The sequence below is a fragment of the Lissotriton vulgaris genome, chromosome 7, assembly GCF_964263255.1.
Source record: "Lissotriton vulgaris chromosome 7, aLisVul1.2, whole genome shotgun sequence".
In the NCBI taxonomy this organism is placed as follows: Eukaryota; Metazoa; Chordata; class Amphibia; order Caudata; family Salamandridae; genus Lissotriton; species Lissotriton vulgaris.
Genome location: NC_141695.1, coordinates 935,121,708 through 935,141,293, shown reverse-complemented (window position 1 = coordinate 935,141,293; position 19,586 = coordinate 935,121,708). Strand labels below are relative to the sequence as shown.

At 52.7% G+C, this 19,586-nt stretch overlaps 1 protein-coding gene across 1 annotated transcript in view; it reads right to left on the bottom strand.

The window, feature by feature from the left end:
• DIAPH1 (diaphanous related formin 1) overlaps positions 1-19,586 on the bottom strand; it is a 1,314,985-nt gene that overhangs the window by 40,890 nt on the left and 1,254,509 nt on the right. Inside the window, exon 27 of the mRNA XM_086931364.1 lies at positions 16,491-16,577. Coding sequence (XP_086787490.1) covers positions 16,491-16,577 — 87 coding nt within the window. The remainder of the gene's footprint in view (positions 1-16,490; positions 16,578-19,586) is intronic.

Below are 19,586 nucleotides of genomic sequence, written 5' to 3'. Positions count from 1 at the left end.
TAACGACAAGAGGCAGCCCAGACCTCACCAAGCAGGAGAAGGCAGGGCAACACAAAAAGAGGCAATTCGCCAATGGACCAGGGACCTCCATCAGAGGCCCCAGGTACAGGCAAATATGAAAGGAGGTCAGCAGCCGACGTACCAGGGACCTCCAACAAAAAAACACAGGTACGGGCAACGCAGGGGAGTGCCAAAGAAGAAGAGCAACCCAAAGACTCCAAGGAGAAGAGTAGGAATAAGGGCAAGAGCCCTCCACCGGGAGCACACCCAGTGAAGAGAGCGGCCGAATTCATTACAACTGGACGAAAGCAGGCCTGACAGAACAGTGCCTCAGTAAAAAGGCAGGTGAAAGAGAAAAAGATAGTCCCATAGGCTTCCCGAAAACAAGAAGCAGGGTGCAAGACCTCACTCCAAGAACCCTGGCAGTGGACCAGAAGAACAGGCGGGCACAGCTGGACGCCGACAAGCATCACTAAACTAAACGTCCAGACCACAATGTCTAGGCGGGCACAGCTGGGTGCCAACAAGCAACCAGCCGGAAGACAAGAGGAGAAACAAGTAGGACAAACCAAGTCATCAACGCAGGAAAATAACCCTCCCGGACACCCGACAGAGGACCAGGCCAAACGCCAGACAAAGGCCAAAAACACCGCAGCACAACACCGCAGCCGCCCAAGCAAACGCACCAGCGACATACAGCAACACCCAGAAGGCCAAGGAACCCGCAAGGGGAAGCCTACACCTTCCCAGTGTAAGAAAGGGCTATCCAATAGCTACAATACCCCACATCGGGTAGGACGCAGCCCAAGAAGTATGGGAACCACTCTAGGGAAGAAAATCCTGCATCAGAGAACAACTTAGAAAACCTGCGGCAGAAACCACAGAAGGCTTAGTAAGCAACCAAAAAGAACACTCCTGACAAAAAAGGGGGTGAACCATCAACCAACTGAAGAGGTGGGCCAACCCAGAATCCTGAGGGCACAGCATTCCTCACAGAAAGTGTAAAGTGCAATCCAACACCAGATTCCAGGAGCAGTGGCATAATATCTCCCACTAAGACTTGGAGGATCAACAAAACTACCTACTGAGGAGGAGGAGGACGAGGACGAGGCCCCGCAAGAAGACGCTGAATGGCGGAGTCTGCATGAGTGTTAAACAGAAGGACTCAATCAAAGGGTAGACAAACCAGACGTTACCTGATATTTTCAGGAAAAACAGCCTCACGTACAGCCACAGAAGTGGCCATAGCGCGGCCTAGAGCATCAGCAACATCCAAGGCCGCATGAAGAATAAATGCAGCCAACTACTTACCATCCAACGCACAAGTTACTACTTGTGTAACGATATATCTGTAAGAGACATTAGTTAGTGATAGATTCCTTACCTTGGAATATCCCCAGGCGTCAGACTGGATCCGGAAACTTTTGCGTAGCAGTACCCTTGCGCGTCGGTAGGCGTCGTCTGCGGCTCCGCGTCCGTCGTGACATCGTCGGAGTACTTAGACGTCGCCTCCGCGTGCTGACGTCAGTTCTTAGACACAGCTTTTCCGTGCCAGAAACGCAGAGCTATGCCAAAAACCAACACTGGTGCCATGAAACTAGGGCCCTGAAAGGGGATGACCTTAACCCTAGATATCGGTTCGCAGAACGGGGAGGATGGGTGGGTCGGGAGGATGGGTGGGTCGGTAAGGAATCTATCACTAACTAATGTCTCTTACACGTTAGTGATAGATTCCTTACCTTAGAATAGATACCCCAGCAAAACCAACCCCGTGGTGGTGGGTCTGCGAACCAATAATCACACCAGAAAGTCCTGGAGGAAGGAACGGCCAAAGTAGCCATCCCTCCGGACTTGACTGTCCAGGCAATAATGTCGTGCGAACGTGTGCAACGAGGCCCACGTAGCCGCCTGGCAAATGTCCTGCAAGGGCACACCTCGGCCCAAGGCAGTTGTAGTTGCTGTGGCTCGAGTGGAATGAGCCCTCAGCCCCACAGGGGGTTCCTTCTTAGACAAGGAGTAACACGCCTGGATACACAAGATGATCCACCGAGAGATGGTTCGCTTGTGCACCGCTTTCCCTTTCTTAGCGCCCGCGTACCCAACAAAGAGTTGGTCATCCACTCGGAACTGTCTTGTGCGATTCAAATAAAATTAGAGCGCACGTTTTGGGTCCAGACGGTGGAGCCTCTCTTCCTCTCTCGAGGGACGCGGAGGCGGAAAGAAGGTGGGCAAGGTGATGGATTGCCCAGTGTGGAAGGACGTGACTACCTTGGGTAGGAAGGAGGGCCTTGTCCATAACACAACTTTGTCCCGATGGACTGAAAGGAAAGGAGGCTTACAAGATAGAGCCTGGAGCTCACTCACTCTCCTGGCAGAGGTGATGGCAACCAGGAAGGCAGTCTTCAAGGAGAGAAGGCGAAGAGGACAGTTGTGAAGTGGCTCAAAGGGAGCGCACATCAGGAATGTAAGAACCAGGTTCAAGTCCCACTGAGGCATCACGAAGGGAACAGGAGGGAACGTGTGTGTGATGCCCTTCAGAAAACGATTAACTATAGGGGACTTGAACAAAGAAGGTTGATCAGGCAGCCTCAGAAAGGCTGAAAGATAGCCTTTGATAGTGCCCAGAGCAGAGCCCTGCTGGGCAAGAGAAAGAAGAAAGAGGAGAACCTCAGAAAGAGGGGCATTAAGGGGATCCACAGACTTTGCTGTGCACCATGCCACAAATCTGTTCCAGCTGCAGGCGTATACCGACTTTGTGGAGGGACGCCTGGCTGTCAGAATGATGTTACAGACTTCAGGAGGCAAGTCAAATGGCTTTAACTGTCGCCGCTCAATCTCCAAGCATGGAGGTGGAGACTGGACAGGTTCGGGAGGAGGACCGTCCCCTGCTGCTGCGACAGAAGGTCCTCCTGAAGAGGCAGACGAACCGGGGGATAGACTGACATACTGAGTAGCTCGGGATACCAGTACATTCGTGCCCAGTCCGGAGCCACAAGGATGACTTGTGCCCGGTCGCGCTTGATCTTCAGCACTCTGGGCAGAAGTGGTATAGGTGGAAAGGCGTACAACAGACCGAAACTCCACTCGCGGCGAAAAGCGTCTCCGAGCGAGTGCCGCCTTGATAATTCCAACGCGCAGAACTGATGACATTGCGCGTTCTCTTCGGTGGCGAATAGATCTAACCAAGGCTCTCCCCACTGCAGAAAGAGACCTTGCGCCACGTCCGAGTTCAGACGCCATTCGTGATCCATCATGCACCGGCGGCTGAGTTAGTCCGCCCTGGCGTTCAGAGAACCTGCCAGGTGTTGAACGTCACGCCCTGATGTTCCAGCCATTGCCAGAGGCGCAGAGCCTCCTGGCAAAGGGTCCACGACCCCACCCCGCCTTGTTTGTTGCAGTACCACATGGCGGTGGTGTTGTCCGTGAACACCTGCACTACACTCCCTCGGACAGACGGGAGGAATGCCTTCAGTGCCAGATGAATCGCCCGCAGCTCCAAAAGGTTGATATGGAGCCGGTACTCCGCCGGAGACCAGAGGCCTCTGATCTCCGCCTCTCCCATGTGGCCTACCCAGCCCTGGAGGGACGCGTCCGTCACAACTACGTGCTCCGGTTGGGGAAGGGAGAGGGATCTGCCGTTGACCCAATCGCGGTCCGCGAGCCACCACTGCAACTGTCTCGCAGTGCCCTCCGAGATCAGGACATGGTCGGACAAGTTGCCCTGATGCTGGGCCCACTGAAACTTCAGGTCCCACTGCAGAGCCCGCATCCGCCACTGTGCATGATGCACTAGAAGGATGCAGGAGGCCATCAGCCCCAGAAGCCGCAGCATCAACCTGACCGAAACCCGGGATAAAGGCCAGAAGATTGGAATCAGAGCCTGTATATCCCCAACCCGCTGTTTGGGCGGGTAAACCCGAAACTGCGCCGAGTCGAGAACCGCTCCGATGAAAGGGAGCTTCTGAGAGGGACACAGGTGTGACTTCGGCACATTGATGGAGAACACCAGCTGGTGCAGGAGATCCGCCGTAGTCTGGAGGTGGCTGACGACTGTCTGGGGCGAGCCCGTCTTCAACAACCAGTCGTCGAGGTAGGGGAAGACTGAGACCCCCAACCTGCGCAGATGAGCTGCGACCACTACCATCACCTTCGTGAACACCCGTGGGGCTCTGGTAAGGCCAAAGGGGAGCACGGTAAACTGAAAGTGCTCGTGGCCTACCGTGAACCGCAGGTAACGCCGGTGGGCCGGCAGGACCGGGATGTGGAAATACGCGTCCTGCAAGTCCAACGCTACCATCCAGTCTCCTGGGTCTAGGGCAGCTAAGACCTGAGCCAGAGTCAGCATTTTGAACTTCTCCTTCCGGAGGAAGCCGTTGACGTTCCTCAGATCCAAGATAGGGCGTAGGCCCCCTTTACCCTTCTTGGGTACCAGAAAGTAGTGGGAGTAGCAACCACGTCCTACTTCTGGCCCAGGAACGCGCTCGGTGGCCCCCTTGGCCAAGAGGGCCGAAACTTCCTCCTGCAGGAGCCGCAAGTGATCCCCCGATACGCGGTGGTGTTGCGGTGGCATGGCTTGAGGAGTCGTCTCGAAGGGGAGGAAGTAGCCCCTCCGGACGATCTGCAGCACCCACCTGTCTGAAGTGACAGTACACCAGTGAGAGTGGTGAGGGTGAACCCTGCCTCCCACTGGCGTCACGTGGGCCGAAAAGCATGGACTAGGAGGGTTTAGAGGCGGATGCTGCGGGGAAGGTGTGGACTGACCTCGCCGGTTTCCCCGACCGCCTCCACGGCGGTTTCCACGGCCGCCGCCGCGCTGGATGGTAGTCTGCGGCGAGTGGCTGGCGGCACGTGCGGTGACGCCCCTTCCTTGGCCATGAAAGGAGCAAAAGGCACCCGTTTGCTGGCGCGGGGCCGAGAGGCCCAAGGACTTGGCCGTAGCCCTGGAGTCCTTAAAGCGCTCAAAGCGCGTGGTCTGCCTTGTCACCAAAAAGGCAACGTCCATCGAACCGCATGTTCATCAGAGTGTTCTGGACATCTGCCGAAAAATTGGTGGATCTCAGCCAGGCGTGGCGTCTCACCGCCACCGTTGTAGCCATCGCTCTGCCTAGCGAGTCGGTGGTATTCAGCCCACACCTGATCGAATACTTGGATGCATCTCGGCCCTCCACAAGGGCTTGGCCGAGTTTGGCCCGTACCTCCAACGGGCACTCTGGCAGCACCTATGCCACCGTCTCCCAAAGAGAGTGGGTGTAGGGGCCCAAGAGGCATGCGGTGTTGGAAGACTGCAGTCCCAAACTAAGGGAGGAGAATATCTTTTAACCATAATTCTCATACCTCTTGGATTCCCTGTCCGGCGGGGCTGGCGGGAATGCGGTCTGGGAATTAGAGGCCTGGATGACCAGACTCTCGGGGGTGGGGAGGGAGGACAGGAAACATGGGTCGCCCGGAGCCGGGCGGTGGCGTCTGGCCACGTTCCTATCTACGGGCGAACCCGTAGCGGGCCTGGACCAAGTGCCCAAAAGAACGTCAGTCAAGGCCTCATTAAAGGGCAGCAGAGGCTCAGCCGAGCATGACTGCGGTTTAAGGACCTCTGTGGGGAGGTTAGTCCTCATGGCCGCGACGGGGAGCTCTAGGCCCAAGGCCTTGGCAGCCCTCATCAACACCACACCATAGGTAGCCCCCTCCTCCGAAGCCACGGTAGGAGGAGAGACAAACCCAGTGTCTGGAGAGGTGTCCAGGCCACTGGCCTCCCCAAGGTCTCCTGCCCAGTCCTCATGAGACTGACACTCCTTGGTCAGAGGGTCCTCAGACTCCTCCCAATCCTCCTCTTCACCCATCTCCTGAGACTCAGGGTTGTAATTGAATGGGTTCGGTTCGTAGAAGTGGAAATCTCCAAACGGCGTCGGATGCGGCGCCCAGCGGCGCCGCTCCGACGTCGGAACTGAAGCAAAGGAGGTATCGGGGGTGGCGCCGCCCGAGGACGGCGCCGGAGGTGGCACCTAACGGACCGACGCCGGGGGGGTCGTAAGGTCCACCGGTGACGATCCAGAGCCCGAGGAAGGGCCAGCGGCGTCCCGCGGCACCGGGCCCGAAGGCGCCGGAGCCGCTGGGCCTTGCGGCGCCGGGCCCGAAGGCACGGGCGGTGCCGGGATCGTGGGGCCCTGCGGCGCCGGCGGCGTCGAAGCACCCGACGGCGTCGGGGTCGAAGCCCCCGACCCGCTAGGGCCCCTAGACGGGTCCGCTGGGCCCGAAGGCGCTGCGGAGCCGGTCGGAGGAGAAAGGGACCTCATGGCCATGAGGAAGCGCTCAATCTCCTCCGGCGTCGCGTCCTGCCCAGGGACCGGAGGGTGTGGGGCGGGGAGAGACGCCCGCGACTCCGAAGGAGCCGCATGGGCGGTGTCACCCGAACCCCCGGCCGCATCGCATGAGCGTCGGGGGAGTCAGAAGAGCGATGACGTCTCTTCGACTTCTTGTGCTTCTTACCGGACGACGACTTCAACCCGGAGGAGTGGTGCCGACTCCCGGAGCTGTGGTGGCTCCGTCCCCGCGACCTTTCCCTCGACCTCCTGTGGGACCGGGACCGGGACCGGGACCTCACGCGGCGCGGGGCCGACTGCCGGAGTTCGAGTCGCCTGCGGGACCGCTCCCGCCTGGCTTTCGGAGATAGGGCCCGGCAGGCGGAGCAGGCCTTGTCGTCGTGGTCGACGCCTAAACAGATCAAACACAGGTGGTGGGGGTCCGTGACTGACATCGTGCGGTCGCACTCCTCAGTGTTTAAAACCGGGCATCCCTGCGGCACCAATCAGAGTCGTTAGACTTCGAAAAATGATCAAAAGAGATCAAAAAGTTAGTCATAAAGTGACTTTGGGTAACTGCTCTTTCCAGATCTGCCCTGGCTGGCGCGGAAAAAAGAAGAACTGACGTCAGCACGCGGAGGCGGCGTCTAAGTACTCCGACGACGTCATCACGGCGCCCAAGACGCCGACGGCGGACGCGGAGCCGCAGACGCCGCCTACCGACGCGTAAGGGTACTGCTACGCAAAAGTTTCCTGATCCAGTCTGACGCCTGGGGATATTCTAAGGTAAGGAATCTATCACTAACGTGTCTCTTTCAGATACATGGCTCAGTAAGTCAGCATTGGTACCCTCATGAGAGACATGAGAAAGAGGGGACTCCACAGAGACCTACAAACTGGAAGTAGCCATGGTCAATACACACAAATTGTTAAACACCCGCAAGGCAGCGCTAGAAGAAGCAAAGACATTACGCCTCCATGAATCCAACCACCGGGCCTCCCGAGACAGAAGAGACAACAGATTGGCAAACACTGAAAGGTAATCCGCAGAAGAGAGCCTTGAGTAAAAGGGTGGAAAGAAAAAAAAACAGGGTCCTGCGGAGCAGGGCGGTGACGATGCACTAGTGTCTGAGGCACCGGATCACCTGTGGCAGGGCGCCCCCAAGCCCCTATAAGAGAATTGTGGAGTGACGCTTCAGAAGGAAGGAAAAACTCCCATCCACCCGAGCCCTGGTGGAGAACTTCCAAAAGGTCATCTGTAGGAAAAAGAGTGACATGCTCACCCATCCGCAGAATACCAGCGGCTGTGGGAATGGCCCTAACAAAGGCAACACTAGCCTCCGTAGGGCTAGTGGGAAAGTAATTCCACTGCGGGCGACGTCTGCAGGCTGAGCCGCCCGTCCCCATGTCCAGGGGGAAGCGGCCAGCCCCGGAATAGTGGGAGATCCACAGATGAAGGCGGAAAAGCCATCCACGAGCCAAGGAAATAAGAGTTCAAGAATTTAGGCCGTGGGGATGGCGAGGAGCCTTCCCTGGAAGATGCCTGTGAAAAGGCAACAACACAGCACCCTACCCTGTCTCCGGGGAGGAACACACCTACAAATTGCCGACCTCTGGCGAAGAAGGGATCTCAGGGGACGAATCCAGAACGCGGCGCCGGCGCGGCTCCGTAGAATCCACCACCGGCGCCTGTTCAGCGTCGAACGGTGCTGGAGTGGGCCTCCGTGGCGCCGGGCAGACTTTTGCCACCATGTGCTCTTCATGAGGATGGGGCGGGGTCAACGCCAGAACGGCGAGGGAGAGGCACCAAAACGGCGCTGGCTGAGCCTCAGATGGGGCAGCTGCCCTCACCGAGGACCGAGGGGGACTCGGGAAAGCACCCCAGGGCCCTGCCTCCACCCACGACTCCACCGGAGCCGGGGAGGAAGGCTCCTGGTGCCAAAACGGTGCCGGCTCGACCTTTGGTGAGGCAGACAACTGCTCAGAGGACCAAGGGGGACTCGGGGGCAAGCCCGGAGTCCCCGCGGTCTCATGCGACGCCACAGGGTGCCCCATAGGGATTTGCGGCGAGACAGGGACGCCAGGAACCAAAGAGCCCAGAAGGACCGCACCTCGACGACTCCACCCTCCTATAAACTGAAGCTGAAAATTCCGGGGCCGGAGCTGCCGGCGACTCCGTGGAAGGCCCCATGCGAGGCAAGGGATCCGCAAACTTCTCAGGAGGAGGAGAGAGGGCCAGAGAAGCCTGCAGCGCCGCAGTGTGTACTGTCATTTGTGCTCTAGTAGCATCCGCGCCGGGAAACGGCATGTAGGAAGGCGACAGGCGGGGGAGCAGGCTCCCACTGCGAAAGGAGGACAAGGCCTCGGAGATAAACTGAAGGACCTAACAGCCGGTGAGCCACACCCGTGGGGTCACGGCAAAAGACTGTCGCAGACGGAACCGGCAGTTCCTTGTTTCCGAGGTAGGGAACGGACGCTGGGATGACACCGACCTGGAGAAGCACGCCGACAGCAACTTCATCCGGCACTCCCGCCGTGATTTAGGCTTAAGGTGCTGGCAGGCTCCGCAGCTTGCCGAGTCGTGGTGCTCACCCAGGCACCACATGCAATTTGGGTGAGGGTCCGTCACCGACATGGGACACGCACAGGATGCACACATCTTGAAGCCCGAAGACATTCGCACACTGTTTCACTGATTGCCAAAGCGTGAAAAGGGATACAAGGCCTGAAAACAGGGTAGGACACAAACCGGATCCGCTTTGCACGCGGAAAATAGAAATAACTGATGTAGGCGAGCCAAGGTGAGACTTATGTATCCTCGCTGACGTCACGGAAGTGGACGACGTCAGGGCGGAGTCACGTGATGCCGTCACCCCCACGCACAAGGTTGCTGTGGCAAAGAGTTTTCCGAAACCATTCTCAGGCCTGGGGATAATTCTATGTTAAGGAATCTGCGGCTAGTAGTCTATCAGATCATGCGAGTTAGCCTCTTCAAAAACTGCATCACAATGGGTGACTTGAAGAGGAATGCCTGACTTGGTAAGCGTAAGAAAGCCAAAAAATAACCTTTAACTCTTGACGCAGTCAAACACTGCTGGGGCTACAACCAGCAAACGTTTCTCAGCATCCTGCATAAACTGCGTTAGTAGATGGACATCTGACTACCAGAATGACATTAACAACTTTGGAAGGGGGATTGAAAGACCAACTGTCCTGTTGTGACACTTGGCCTGCTGCTGTGACAGGAAGGTCTTCCTGAAGGGGCATTTGAAACAGGGGACATGCGCTCATGGCAAGAAGTTCTGGGTACCACACACCCCTCACCCATTTCAAAATCGCTATGATGAGGCCATGATCTCCCTGGATCTTTTTCAGCACTCCCAGCATGAGAAGAAGGGGCAGAAAGGTATACAGGAGTCTGAACCCCAATGCTGGCAAAAAGAGTCTCTGAGGGACTGCTTTGGGAGTTCCAACACGCACAAGCTTTGACACTGCGTGTTCTCTGTGATGGCAAAAAGATCAAGCCAAGATTCTCCACAATGTTGGAAGATGTCCTGTGCTACATCAGAGTATAACTTATATGCATGATCCGCTAGCAACGTCGGATGAGTTTGCCTATACTAGCATTTAAAGATCCTGCCAGGTGACCAGTGAGATCCCCCTGAGCGCTCAGCCACTTTTGTTTTTTGCAGTGTTTTCCTTGGAGAACAAGTACGCAACAGCCCCTTGATGGTCAGGAGGAACATTCTGAGTGCCAAGCAAATTGCTTACAACTTGAAGAGGAGGAAAGCCTCCACGGAAGACCAAGCCTCTAATCCCCACTTCTCCCAGATTACCTCACCAGCCAAACAACAATGTATCTGTCGCAATTGTTAGTTCTGGGTGGGGGTAGGGAGAGGGTTGCAACTAGTCCAATTGCGTATGAGCAGTCACCCCTGAACATATTTTTAAGTCTCCGTCGACACCTATATGGACTCTGACAAACCCCCTTTGTGCTAGGCCCAATGAGACTTCACATCATACTTTATGTGGTCCACGAGCAGAATGCAGGAGCCCCAGAAACCCGAGATCGACTCTGATGGAGACCCAGTTTTATTGTTGAAACACTGGGATTATAGCCAGAATGTCCCGGACTCATTGAGGTTGGGGAAAGTCTCAGGAGAGATTTGAATCCAGGATGGCTCTGATTAACGGGAGCCTTTGTGTAGAAGTCAAGTGTGACTTCGGCACAATAATGGAGAAACCCGCTATGTCAACAGGTCGGCTGTCATCTGAAGGTGGTTGATGACTGTTTGAGCAGAGCCCACCATCAGTAGCCAGTCGAAGACTAGTATTTGTAACTTCTAAAAATGGGCCTTGCCTACTACCATCACTTTGGTGAACATCTGAGGTGCACTGGTAAAGCCAAAGAGCATCACGAAGAACTGAAAGTGATCCTGGCCTACCTGAAGCCTTATGTCTGAGGGACATCATGGCAGGAATGTGAAAAGATGTGCTCTCCAAGTCCAGCGCCAACATCCAGTCTCCTGGATCCAGGGAAGACAATACTTGGGCCAGGGTGGGCATCCTGAAATTGTCCTTCTGGAGGAAGAAGTTCAGAAGGCATGGATTGAGCACAGGCCGAAGGCCTCCATCCTTTTTCGGAACCAGGAAAGAACTGGAGTAGGAACCAATCCTGATCTCTGATGCAGCCTTCTCTACTGCTCTATTGGCCAAGAGAACTTGAACTTCTCCACAGAGTATGGGTGAGTAGAAGCTGGAGGTATTGTGGTGTGGTTGGGATGTCTAGAGGATAGTAAAGAATGGGTAGGGAGTATCCATTTTGTATGACCTTGAGTAGCCATTGAACATACGTAATGCTCCTCCAGCCGTGGAGGCTAAAGGCGATGAGACCTCCTACCAGGCAATTGAGGCCCCATAAAGAAAAATTCAATGGATTAGCGGCGGTTGTGGGGGGAGGAGTTATAGTTTTGGTAATCTGTTGCCCCTGGGGGCCTGACATTGTCTGCCTGATATCTGGCATCAAAAGGCCTGGGAGGCCAGTTGATGCTGAGGTGCATATAATCTTTGGCTCTGCAGTTATCCCCTACCGAAGCCTTGAAAGGGGTGTTGTTGCTGGAGGAACTGCTGAAGGGGCAGAGCTAAGCCCAAAGAATGCACAGTGGTCTTACTCTCCCTGAATCTTTCACAGGCTGAGTTTGCCTTCGCTCAGAACAGCCTAGAACCTCTGAAGTGCATGTCCATGAGGGACTGTTGGACACTGGATGAGAATCCCATGAAGTGAATTCAGGTGTGGTATCTAAGCACTATTCTTGTTCCAACTGCCCTACCCAGACAATCAGTAGTGTTCAGACTAAATCATATTGAGTATTTTGCTGCATCGTGTAAAGATGGCCAGAATTCCTCTGGGACAGCTGGCAAGATGCCCACTACCCTGCCTCATAACGCATGTGAATCTACTCAGGAGGCATGATGTGCTGAAGGAGTGTAGGGAGAGGCTAGCGGAGGAGAATGTTTGTTTTGTGAATGCCTTCATTCTTTTGGATTCCCGGTCAGGTGGAGAGGTAGGGGAAATGGCTGGAAGATGCCTGCACCACTAAGCTCTCTGGAGTAGGGTGATGCAGAAGAAAGTTTAGGTCTCCAGGGGCAGGCCTATGCTGCCTCGCCACCTGCCTACTGACTGATGGCCAGCATCCTGGTTTTGCCCAGGTGCCCACCAGAACATTGATCAGAGCCTTAAAGGGGAGCAGAGATTCCTGGTTGGATTTTGATGGGTTGAGTACCTCCATAAGCACATTAGTTTTGACCTCTTGAGCAGATAGAGTATTGTCAAGTGCCTCACGTGGTCTCATAATTACTGTTTAAAGGAGGCTGATTCAGCTGTAGCCACAGTGGGATTAAGAAACAAAGGCCTGGCAAGGTATCCAGACCACTGACATTCTGGAGGTCATCAAAAATGTTGCCATCATCATATTGGTCATCATCATCATCATCATTGTCCCCAATATCATACTGTGGTACATAGTCAGTTTCAGAGTGGGCATAATGTATAATTCCATCTTGTTGGACATGGGTCTCAGAGCCCAATAAAACTACAGATTATTTCAGAAGTCAGTATCACCATCGACACTTGCACCAGTGGCGGTGGTCATGTTGCTGAAGGTGGAATCGCGGATGGCGGAAGTCAGCAAGGCCAGGGAAGGGGTCAGCCTCTGAGCAAGGTCAAGAGCCACAGTCCGTGTCAAGGACGAAACCGCCAACAGCAAACCAGCTGGAGGCCTCCTTAATCCTTGGGGTCTAAAGCACTCCAGAGGGATACATAGTGGCTCTAAAAACCTGGATTATGGCCACCCTGAGCTGCTGAAGTTGTAACGGTGTTGCTGTCCGTTCAGGTTAGGACAAATAGACTAGCATTGGAAATCGGTTCTTTGGCGAGAGAAAGACTCTGAGGCCTGGAGTATTGCGTAACATTGAATGGTTGGAGTGGCAGGACTCAAGAGACCTATAATTAGAATTTTTCTGGGACTTATTAAACTTACCCGAGACTCGTGAAGTCAATGACAAACGGCCACAGGAGTTGCATTGGAAGCGGAAGCGTGTCCACTCCCTTGACCGCTGCACCTTCAACTGTGAAAGCTTTTTCAACCTCGATAGTTCAGCAGCAATAAGTTTTGGGTCGCGGATGCCTTCTTGCTCATCTTGGTGCAGGACAGACACTATACAGAGTCATGTTTGGAGCGGAGGCATTAACCAACATCTGTCCGTTACAGTCACACCAAGGTCTAAACTCTGTAGTCTTATGGGGTGACATTATCTGCACACTTGTAGAAAAGATTTTGAGGAAATATCTCTGTCAGCAGTGACTGTATTAGAAAAGTTCCATATCAGCGTTGGTAGGCTCGGAAAGGAAGGAACTGAGGTCAGTGAGTAGGGGAAGGGCATGTATAGCGGGCCCAACGTAACATCCAAGGTGTGAGGGATCCGATGCAGAGCCACACAATGCCACCTGTTGCCACTCTAGGGAATTGTTACAAAAGTTTCCATATTCACTCTGGAATCGGGGAAATTCACAAGATGGGGAATTTAGGTTTTCATTATAAAATTATTTTAAAAACAAAAAAAAGGAGTATTTTATTTATTTATTTAAAATATTTATAAAGCGCGACTGTCACCTGGCAGGTATCCTGGCGCTGGTAGCTACTCTTGTGGTTTATTGACGGGGGTGGGCTAGGAATGGCCGGTTTTTATAGGGACAGGGGAAAGAGCCAAGTTTTGATACGTTTCCTGAATGGGAGGAGATGAGGGATATGGCGAATGTCGGCAGGTAGACTGTTCCATAGCTTGGCTGCAGCTACTCTGAACGATCTTCCTCCCATCCTGGCCTTCTTACATCTGGGCACTCTCGCGAGGCAAGCAGTTGTGGACCTAAGCGTTCTGGTGGGGGTATACCAGGAGAATAGACGTTGAAGAGGTCTGGGTCCTATTCCATGTAGTGCCTTGAAGACCAGACAAAGGGCCTTGAAGGCAATGCGTTGCCTCAAAGGCAGCCAATGCAACTCGGCCAGTGCGGCAGTGGCCGAGGATCTCCTGGTCCATCCCAGAGCCAGTTTGGCTGCTGCCGACTGGACTCGTTGGAGTCTGTCTAGTAGTGTCGCCGGAGATTCAAGCAGCAGGGCGTTGCAGTAGTCAAGGCGACTAAGAATAGTACACCTGACTACTAGTGCTCTGGCGGAGGATGGAAGCAGAGGCAAGACTTTGCGCAGTGAGCGCATAAGGCCGGTGCAGGTTGCGACTGTTCTTGAGACCTGTGTTTCCATGCTCAATTGATGGTTGAGCATGACGCCCAGGTTGCGGACGGTGGTAACTGGTGGGGGGTTGTTGGAGTTCTCCGGGGGCCAGAACTCAGCGGGCAGAGGGCGGGGAATGCGACTCGCAGGGCAGTACATCACCTCGGTCTTCGAGGAGTTGAACTGAAGTGAGTTCCGGTGCAACCAGCATGCCGTGTCTCGTAGGCAGTCATGGAAGGCTTGTAAGGAGATGGAGTCTTCGCCTTCCCACGAGAGAAGGAGCTGTGTGTCGTCCGCATAGTTTACTGTGGTCATGTTGTGTGACTTAATTAACGTGACCAGAGGTTTTAAGTAAACGTTAAAAAGAATCGGACTGATAGAGGAACCCTGGGGGACACCGTGAGGGACCGGGGAGAAGACCGATTGGAAAGGGGGGAGGGAGACAGCTTGTTTTCTGTCGCTGAGGTAAGAGTGAAACCAGATTAGGGCCGTGCCGTCAATCCCTGCCGCTCTCAACCGCTGGAGCAGGACTCTATGATTGACAGTATCGAATGCGGCAGACAAGTCAAGTAAAATGAGGGCCACAGCTTGGCCCCTGTCTGCGCGCATTCGGAGCTCCTCCATGGCCGTGAGCACCGCGGTTTCAGTGCCATGGGCTGGGCGAAACCTAAATTGGAATTCGTCCAAAAAATGGTGCTGCTCGAGGTGGGTTGAGAGGCATTTACTGACCCAGCGTTCGAGCACCTTCACTGGGAAGGGCAAGAGTGATATGGGGCGGAAGTTGGACAGACAGTCTGGATTTAGCGTGGGTTTCTTTAGCAGCGGGGTAATAAGCGCTTGCTTCCAGGAGCGGGGAACGACGCCACAGCTCAGGGATTGATTACAAATCAACCGAAGGGAGTGAAATAGTTGGTGCCCACAAGAGTTCTTTATATAAACTTGTTAGGAAATACCTATCCATAAGCATACACACTCTAATGCTTATCAATGTGAAAAATCTCATGATGGAGCATCTCTTCAACCCAAGCTCCAAAATTTGCTTTGTTGCTCAACTCCAGCTGGATGTTGCGTTCACTGCCAGGACGTGACTCTTGTGATCCATTTTTGTTGCTGTAACCTCCAAATACCCCGAAAACACATGTTGTAAAGCAATACAAGTTAGTTGGCTTTCTGCGGGCATTGTTTGGATGTCTTCTTCTACGTAGCTTACAAATGGGTAACTTTCCCTGAATAGCAGATCTACTAACATTTGTTTCTTTCTGGCCACAGACCAGAAAGCCTCAGTTATACATTTTCCACTAAAGAGCAAACTCCATGGTGACGGGGACAGTCAGGACAACCTATGTCACAATTTAGGTGTTCTAAAACATACTATTTGTCCACAACTTGAGATTTTGTCTTCAAGAGGCACAGATCAAGTAGCATCTGGATCAGTTGGGATAGCCTATCCTACAACAATATGCCTCTACGTACTAAGAATGGATGTCGCGATGGCTGCTCGTAGAATCACTCCTATATAAGATTGTGCAAATGTCAGTTGGGTGACAGCGTCTCAAAATCACATACAAAGTGATTGCTTTGTATTTACTTTCCACAGTAAAGATGGCACACAGCTTAAATCAGTCCTGTGTACAGTAGTCAAAGAAAGACAGTGGAGTTAAAGGAAAATAAAAGCAGCACAAAAAGACTATAAAGAACATACTGCAAAACTAAAAAAGGCATAAGTTGATGATAAATACAGGGAAAGTGGATGCACAAAAGAAATAAAAGAAAGCTTAGCAGTGCGCAATGTTCAAATATGCTTTCACCAAAAATTTAGCAATGGAGAGCTAGCCCTCCAATGAGCGTTTAGCCTCTTCTGTTGAGAGTAAAGCAATTTAGGGAGAAAATTTGTGTTTTGCTAGTAGAAAAAAGGTGTGAAATGATATGTTAAAATTATTGAAGTCTTCTAGGTTTCTTCTTTGGGGAAGGATTGCAGGAGTCTAGGACACAATACTAGGGAATTCCTTTTTCTTCCAATTTCATCTTTACTTTCGGTGTACATTTTAACACACCACTTTCCCTGTCCAACAGACTGTATCACACAGCATTTTCTACCTCTGTACAGTCCTAGTGCTCACTTGAAAGAATGAACGTTATCACATAAAGGAGATGTTTGAAATGCAGTGTAAAGGCCTCACCCAAAACATCTACAGACCAATGCTGATGGTAACAAGCACCTTAAGCTCACAGCATGCTTGTATGACTTACTAAGTAACCGAAGGTGTTCTGCAACTAAGCTCCTTGTCATATAAAGGACTCCATAAACGTTATGTTGGGCAAATGTGGTAGATGGTCAAGTCAAATATGTGGGGTATGGAGTAGTGAATCTGGCCCACAGTATATGAACAAAACGGGAAGCACGTACCCTGTCGTGGACCTCGTTTTCTTCTGAAAGCTGCCCCAGTCTGTAAGGCCTCAAGCAGGCTGTCCATCACACCAGTTTCATCACCTTCTGTGGAAAAACAAAGAACATAATATAGATGAGTGTATAGCTATAATTACAACTTATCAACCAACAACCCGTTTTCCTCTCTCTCTCAATCATTTTCTTCTGTCTGGATTGGGACCAAACAGTTTGTTAACCATGAAGATTTACTTTAACAATCCTGTGGTTACCACAAAGTACACAAACTTTTTTTTGAATGACTGAACGCAGACTAGCATTTTCGTTTTGACCATCAGAAAAGCTTTAATTTTATTTGTTAAACCTAAGTAAAGTATCAGTATGACGGTGGCACCAGCAAGTCGGAATGAAATGCTGTAGCAGTGGAGAGGATACCATTCAAGGAGCTAAAGGGCAACCCAAGGCAATTTACAATAAATACATTTGATTAGCAGTAATGAAAGAAACTCAGGTACCATATTTTAGCAGGAAGATAGACAGCCAAGCAAACAAGCTGTCATATAGCGTTATGCCACTTAAAGAAACGTTGCCCTTGCACCATCAGAAGAACATTTGAAGAATAAGCCCATGTAGCATTCCATTCATGTTGTATGTGCAACAGCACATTTATCAAAACACAGACAGAAACGGAAACAGCAGGTTTTCAAAGCAAATATGTCCCTAGTTAATACAACTGCTTTCAAAATGTGTAGATCTGAGAAGGTAGATGAACAGATTAACATGTTGGAGTGTAGGTGCCCAGACAACTGATTAACTTTATAGTTAGTGATTAGTAAATCGCTGCCCCGAACTGCACTGATGAAGCTCATAAAACTGAAAATGGTGGCACATGGTACGGTTTACAGCACAATTAAACAAGCATTGGTAAAGCCAATAGGTCTCACCTATGACAGTTGACTGGTTAGCCGGCAGAGTCAGGCTGCACAAAGATGGAATGTAAGGCTTCGTAAAAGCTGCAAAGCTTGGCAGGGGTCGTTCCAGCTCACGGAAAGGAGGGGAAGGCCGGAGTCGACCTAACATGCTCCGTGGGCAGAGCAGGATGACTACCTTCCACTTCCTGTAGTCCGGCGGACGGGAAGAACACGAATCCTTCTTCTTGTGCTTCGACTTACCCGAAGACGAAGACTTCCATGACGAATGGTGGTGGTGACTCACTGATCGGTCCCTCAACCTCCCTCTCGAATGGCGCGGAGCCGATTGCCAGGCCTCACGAAGCTTTCGAGACCGCTCCTGCAACGACTTTGGGTTCATGGCCTGGCAGTCAGAGCACGACTTCGAGTCTTGGTCGTAGGCACATGAGGTGCGGGTCAGTGACCAACATCAAATTGCGACAGGAGTAGCAAGCCTTGAAGCCGGTCCGACGTGACATCCCTACATGCACCAGGAGTCGAACGACTCAAAAAGATGTCGACAAAAGTCACAAAAAACTGAGTTAAAAAGTGACATGAGGTACCACTCTCTCTGGATCTGAGCTGGCTGGTGCGGAAAAAGAAAGAACTGACATCAGCACACGAGGGCGGCGTCTTAAGAAGATACCACAACGTCATTCCGGCGACTATGACGCCAACGACTAACGTGGAGTCGACGGACACCACCTATCAACACGCACGTGTACTACTGAAGAAACTTTTTCCAGATCCAGTCTTATGCCTGGGTGTAGTTCTAATGTGAGGAATCCATAACTAGTTGTCTCTTTCAGATACCTCTGATCTCCGCCTCTCCCAGATGGCCGTCCCATCCCAAGAGTGACGTATCGGTCACCACTACGAGATCTGGCTGGGAAGGGAGAGGAATCTGCCTCAGACCTAAGCTGTGTTTATTAACCACCACTGCAGTTGTTGTGCAGTTCACTGTGAGATCTGGACGTAGTTGGAAAAATTTCTCTGATGCTGCGCCCACTGGCACTTCAGGTTCCACTGCAGAGCCAGCTTATGCATCTGGCATGATCCACAAGCAGGATGTCAGGGGCCATAAGCCCGAGCAGCCTCAGATTCATTCTCATCAAAATCTGGGATAGAGGCTGAAACATCGATATCATAGCTCGATTATCAAGGACTAGCTGCTCGGGAGGATAGGCCCGAAACTGCACTGTGTCCAGAACAGCTCTGATGAGGGAGTCAGGTGTGACTTTGGCACGTTGATAGTGAACCCCAGAGAATGCAGGAGGTCAGCCATAGTCAGGAGATGGGAGACCACAGCCTGGGGCGAGCTCACCTTAATCAGCCAGTCCTCGAGATAGGGGAAGACTGGAACCCCTGATCTGCGCAGAGGAGCTGCGACCACCGCCATCACCTTCGTGAACACCCGAGGGGTGCTGGTAAGGCCAAAGGGGAGCATGGTAAACTGAAATTGCTTGTGGCCTACCGTGCCTAGTGAATTGGCGGTATCCTGCCCACAGCGGATGGTAAACTTCGCTGCATCTCGCCCATCGGCAACTGCACAGGAGAGTACGGCCCGGGCCTGCTCCGGGCAACAGGGCAGCACTTGCGCCACCGTATCTCACACGGAATGGGTGTAACAGCCCAACAGACATGCAATGTTTACCAATCGCAGTCCAAAGCTGTAGGAAGAAAACATCGTCTTTCCAAGATGGTCCAGCTTTTTGGATTCCCTATCAGGCAGTGTATTAGGAAATGCACCTTTGGAAGTGGAGGCTTGGACCACCAAGCTCTCATGGGCGGGGTGTGTTGGGAGAGGAAAGTGGGTCGCCCAGAGCAGGGCGGTGGTGTCGGGCAACCATCCTATCCACAGGAGCCACTGTATTGGCCCTGGATCAGGTGCCCAAAAGGATGTCGGTGAGGGTTTCATTAAACGGCAGCAGGGGCTCTGAGGAGCTCCCGACTACCACCGTAGGTAGCTCGAGGTGGAGAGCCTCAGCTGCCCTATGCAACACCACAATGTAAGACGCTCCCTCCGCCGTAGCCACGGTAGGAGGAGACAACATGCCACGGTCTGGTGATGTATCCAGACCAGTGGCTTCCCCCCAGTTCCTTTTTCCAGTCCAGTTCATATCCCAACTGGTCAGTTAGAGGGTCTCCAGACCCATGCCAGCCCTCC